Source organism: Pygoscelis adeliae, unplaced genomic scaffold (genome assembly GCF_000699105.1).
Source record: "Pygoscelis adeliae isolate BGI_AS28 unplaced genomic scaffold, ASM69910v1 Scaffold76, whole genome shotgun sequence".
In the NCBI taxonomy this organism is placed as follows: domain Eukaryota; kingdom Metazoa; phylum Chordata; class Aves; order Sphenisciformes; family Spheniscidae; genus Pygoscelis; species Pygoscelis adeliae.
Genome location: NW_008825111.1, coordinates 562,511 through 568,233, shown reverse-complemented (window position 1 = coordinate 568,233; position 5,723 = coordinate 562,511). Strand labels below are relative to the sequence as shown.

The following is a 5,723-nucleotide window of genomic DNA, read 5'->3' as shown; positions in this document are numbered from 1 at the left end:
TTTTTATTTGGCCAGTAATTGCCCTCGTCGATCAGAGCTTTTTTCCAACCACAAAAAAAAACTCATTCAGGTTTCGGCAGAGTTCACTTGGGTGAACAGGGAAAACAAACTCCAGCCTCATGAAGAAACACGTGTTTCCTTCCACAGATATAAGGCCATAATAAAAGCCAGTGCTCTACCTAGCTAGGAAGGACTGTAAATCAATTTCTAAGAGTGTTGAAAGATATCTGGGGGTTTTTTGGGTGTTTCCACCTGCTTGTCCCATCTCAACGGTACTGGGAGCTTGCATGTGAGACTGTTGTTGCTGGCATCAGTCCTGTTGCAGTACATAGAGCAGTGTTATTTCTCCTGAACTCTACCACGATGCTATTTGCCATTCGGAAAGACGGGGGGGAACGTCGTGCAGCATTCTGCCACGCAGGAGTGCTGTGGTCTGAGCAGAGACTGAAGTTAAGCGGCTTTCGACTCTTCTGGGTTTACCTGGCTTGCGGTATGGAGCAAATTGCTTTGATTGGGAATGAGTCATGATAAATGTAGGTCTCCCTGTGCTTTTTATGACATAGTTAACCTCTTTTCTGTTTCTTTTGTGAATTGTATTTCAGAGGTAGGGAGGGAAATGCCACAAATGTCATTGGACAGTTAATGTTAAGCAGCAGAGAAGGAATTATGAACCGAGTATTCCACTGGGGGTTTTAGTGTTTGTTTTTCATCTGGTGTTTTAGCTCTTTGTAATGGTGGACAGTGTATGAGAAAGGCAGGTCATAAAGCCTTGTGCTTTTAGATGATGCATTGCTCCATGGGGAACTAGATAATCATCTTTTTGTAGTAACTATTATGCTGCACCTTGAGAAATCCTTCCAATAGTCAAAGCGGTTGCTCATTTTTACATATGAATGTTTGTTTTATTTTAGGGTATGCTATGACTGGCTTCAGACTCCCCATCACTGCTTTTAGAAAACTGAATGTCTGGTTTGGACTGTGGGAGAAATTCCCCTCTAATAAACTGTATCCCTCCTGGAGGAGAAGCGTATCCTGTAGCTTTCAAGCAAGCACAGTAAACTACAGAAGATGTTTCAGCTTTTCCCCAGTAAAACTCTGTGCACTAAGACTTTCTCCAGAGTATATCTCAGTACTTTCTCTGCGGAAGAAAAGTAACAAAAGCTCTAAAAGGAGCAGACAAACCGTACAAGAAGAAGAGGAAGAAGAGGATGAAGATGAAGAGAAAAGCGATTTGGAAGACGAATTTGAAAATGACCCCAACGTAGTAAAAGATTACAAGGATCTTGAAAAAGTAGTGCAGTCTCTTCGATATGATGTGATCATGAAAGCTGGTCTAGACATTGCAAGAAAGTAAGTATGGAAGAAACAAACCGCTGATGAGAAAGATGTCATGTATCTAAAATTTGAGTTTCGGTACCCTTTTATTGCTGGAGTAACTCAGTATTTGGGGTTTTTTTGTGTAGCTGTTTTGACTGTCTAAAGATACGTTTTGGATGTCTGGGCGTTCTTGTTTGGTTCACCTTGCCTCCCTTGAAACAGCCCGTTTTCTGCTTTTCGCTGTCTGCAATATTTCCAAGATTGCTGAGGCGGCATTTTGTGTCAATTACTATTTATTTGAAGTGAAGAAAACACAAAACGCTGTACTAAGTAATACAAAAAGATCTAATCTGAGATTGAGTGAGTAAAATAATACTCTGCCTAATGGCTGTAGAAATAGGTGAGGGTAAGGATAAACCTAACATACTAGGTCAACCAGGTAAATGTGCGCTCTATAAATATATCGCAGTGTTTGATCCAATGCAACCTACAGAAGCCTTATATTGCAATATTGTTAGTAACAGACTATTAGTATAACTTATCACTTAAAAATTATTAAACTGGCTGGTGCAGGAAAGGGGACATTATTCATTGAATATTCAGGGGACGGGTCTTTAGAAACAGCTTTTCATTGCTGGCACCTGTGGCACAGAGCAGCTATACTCTATTAGTATCTATGACAGGCACTTTTTTTACGTCCAGTTCAAGTCTGTCCTGACGTTAAATAAAGGTATCCTTTATGCGCAAATTAGAGTTGTGGAAATGTGCCTTGCACATGAGTGGTGGTCTTGGGTATCTGCAAAGAAACAATTGCGTTTGGTCTGCTGCATGCTGTAAATGCAATAAAACCTTGTTTTTCTTCAGTAAAGTAGAAGATGCATTCTACAATAATGAACTCAGGCTGAATGGAGAAAAACTATGGAAGAAAAGTAGAACTGTAAGACTTTTTAAAATTTAACTCTTTTAATACACTACAAGAAAATAACTAAGGCATGACCTCTTCTTCTCCTTCCTTTTACTCGGGTCAGAGGAGCTAACCCCTAAATCGCTCTGCAAAGGTGAATGAATAGCATTGCTAACACCACTTCCAGCTTTGTGTGCGTGACCAATTCCCTGGGTAAGACATTATTCCCTAAGGCAGACAGGAGGCTTGTGGTATTAGAGAGTAAAAACTAAGGCTGAAAGTCAGGAGAAGGCAGCAAGGACAGAACTTAGTCAGTTGCTGAAGGAGGTGCCGACAGATGTGAGGTTGATGGAGTAGGAATAATGAAATCTTGGTGGAGCAGGCACATGATTAAAGAAAAAGAGAAAGTTGGATGACAGAAAGGGATTGAAACTGGCATAGCTCAGGACAGGTTATTGTATCTGTAACAGAGCACACAGGAACACAGTTAGGAGGAGAGCCAGAAGGGTTGCAGGCCATACTCTTTCACAACAGAGCTCACCAGAATGGTGACAAGCATACTTCTAGCCACCCTTCATGTGAGGGTGATCCTAGGTGGTGGTTACTGTCATCAAAGGGCAATAAGAAGAGAAGTTCTAATTCCTGATCCCCTAAAGTTAAGGCTAGTTTTTGAGAGGCATACTGCTTTTGCGACTTTTGAAAGGAGCGCCAGCAGTTGACCAGCACCCTGTTCTTTAAAACACTTTAAACTGTTTTAAAGGCAGGAGGGAGAACTTCGCATTTTGCTGTTTTGTGTCTGTGTGTTGATACAAAAAGATTGGCAGGAAACACCCTTCAGGAAAAAAACATACTACGTTACACCTTTTTGACAGAGTTAGGTGTCGGTTGTAGGACAGGAAGGGTAAAGCTCTTGGCAGAGAAGGTCATGAGACATTTAATTGCTTATTGCCAGGGCTTTCCCAGACGTTCATAGCTGGAGGATCTACAATGGGCCTAGTATTGCCTGCCTTCCTCCTCTCCTGTGAGGTAACAATATTAAATAGAAAGAAAGGAACAAAATCAAAATTGGACATAGACTGCGGGGATTTGTTTTCCCCAGGGAATGTTTATAATCACTCATCTTCTCTTTCTGTTTCCAGGTAAAAGTTGGTGACACGCTGGATTTCATAGTAGGTGAAGATAAAGAAACAGGAACTGCTGTAGTTATGCGGGTAGTCTTAAAAAAAGTATCTAACAAAACTGAAAGTGAAAAATACAAAGTAATTTTGAGGCGTTGGAAAAGCTTAAAAGTGCCCAAACAGGATGTACTTAAGTAACAGGGGGTTGCATGTGGCAGCATAAGATTTTTGCAGAAACCGTATTTGTTGTTAAATATGAATTTTGGTTAAACAAAATTACAGTACCCTTTTTTAAGGGCTTGTGTCAGAATGTCATCTCCCTCTGCTGTGTACATCAATATTCATGCAATAAGCCTGTCACTATTTGCTGTTAGTTTTGTTTCATGGTACTGTGGGATAAAAGATCGAACCCTTACATTTCCAGGCAGTTTCCTTACAGATGTTATAAATAATGAACCAATAAAGACTAATTTGATCACTGTTTAATTGCTGTCTAATTTTGTTAATCAGAAAGGTTACATTAAAGCTGGCATCACGACAAGCAGAACTGCTTTCTTAGTTTTATCTCTAGGTTTGTGAAATAGTTAGGGATAATAGGGATAAAAACCCCAGTTACGTAAAATTGCTTCCTTTTTCATTATTGGTTTGATCTTGGTTAACAATACCAACTCCGTGCTTACAGACACTGCTGCTGCACCAAGAATACGGAAGGGTACTGATTGCAGCTGCCTGTTTCTAAGCAGGAAACTTCACGGTGACAGAGAATGAATCACGGCAGCGATACTCTGCTCTCATGGAGGAGGCAGATCAGTGAGGAGATGTGTGTAGTACTGATGATTTTTACCATTTAAGTAACCCTGCAGAGGAAAATGAAATCTCAGTTTGTCACATATTCATTTCAGTGTGGCATTCAAGAAAATATTTAATACTTAGGTGGTGTAAAGATCTGAGCAAAGGTCAGACCATACTGTGATGAAAAGCTTATGTCTGTATTACTACAGGAAAATACTGTCACTTAGGACAAGCATCTCAGGAGTAACTACTCGCACTTGTAACGTTGAACATCTGCTTCTCCCAACACAAGCAACTTGTTGGATGAGCTGTGGTGCAGACAGAATTTTTATTCTCTTTATATATGTTTAGACAGCCACACGCAGGTGTGTGTCTACCGGGAAGCTGGCCAATAGGAGCAGGTAGCTACTGTTCATCCAGTCCTCGGTCTGCTCCCTGCCTAGTCTGAAGAGCGCAGAGGGGAAGAAGATATAGTCCAGAATAGGCCGCAGGAGCGTATTCCAGGACACTTTTTCTTTGGTCCTCCTGAAATCTAAGTGGGCAGATAAGAAACTGCTCACAAAGCAAACCTAGTGCTCCAGTTAAGCATCGGACTATGCGGTACACATAAAAGCTTGGGAAAGTAACAATTGGATTTTCACTGCATAAAATGTTTCCGAGGTGAGAGGAAGCAATGGTGCCCACCTAGTCAGGAGTGCATGGGAACTGTTGGGCTCAACTGCCAACCGCTACTCGATGACTGTGTTTAAGCAGGCTGTACCTGCTGCTGTCCATAGCCTCAGAAGTGGTGGCTGCCGAGTGCGGGATTTAAAATAATCTCTAACTTTCTTCAGGCTTAGCTAAAATCTGTGCTGTTTTGGGCTTTTTTTATGATTGTGTAGATGTTTAGAGATGCAGATACATGTCTAGTTAATGTTTTAGAGGCATAGTGACCTTTTAAAAAAATTGGTTCTTAACAGGACATGATCCTGGAAAGCTTTCCTAGGGGATTTTGGTGATCCTTACACTGCAGAGGAAGCACCCAGAGGAACGTGGCAGACTGTACTTCCATTGCGGGCATTGCTGTCTCCACTCTATTTGTTGGAGCTTGCACCAAGCGCTATGGAAATAAACAGATGAGATGCATCCTCTGCTCCCCAGTTCCACTTACCGTTGCTATTCTAAGTGGCTCCCATAATCTCCAGGGATGCTGAGAGAAACAATTAGAAAGATGTGTTATGAGTAATATGTCATAACAGTTGCTGGTCAGCAACCATTCAAGCACTTATCAGTATGTACAGTCACACTGCCTGTCACCTCCAGCAGTAGTAGCTTACACACCAGAGCTTACAGGGCCAGAATAGGACCCCACTCGTAAACCCCAGAAATGCTTTGGCGCTTGGGGATAGCCAAGGTACAGACGTGAAGACATTAACTTTCTGAAGGGGTCTGTTCTGTGTAGGATAAAAACAGTAACAAAAAAAGCCAGCACCTGCCTGGCATCCAAGGTGGATGGTACTCAATGACTTTTTTCTGCCTCGGTCTTCACCAGCAAGTGCTCGAGCCTCACCGCCCAAGCCACAGAAGGCAAAGGCAGGGACTGGGAGAATGAA

The 5,723-nt window shown here is 41.8% G+C and overlaps 1 protein-coding gene across 2 annotated transcripts; it reads left to right on the top strand.

The window, feature by feature from the left end:
• The first annotated feature begins 356 nt into the window (after positions 1-356).
• On the top strand, positions 357-3,822 carry LOC103920233 (chromosome unknown open reading frame, human C6orf203). Of its 2 annotated transcripts, none has more exons than XM_009327919.1 (4): positions 357-490; positions 912-1,350; positions 2,182-2,254; positions 3,361-3,822. In XM_009327919.1, exons 1-4 carry the CDS (start codon positions 364-366, stop codon positions 3,535-3,537), a joined length of 816 nt encoding a protein of 271 aa, XP_009326194.1. In that variant the 5' UTR covers positions 357-363; the 3' UTR covers positions 3,538-3,822. The 2 variants fall into 2 exon arrangements, with proteins under 2 accessions (XP_009326194.1, XP_009326195.1); XM_009327920.1 differs by lacking the exon at positions 357-490 and adding an exon at positions 515-533.
• The last annotated feature ends 1,901 nt before the right edge of the window (positions 3,823-5,723 follow it).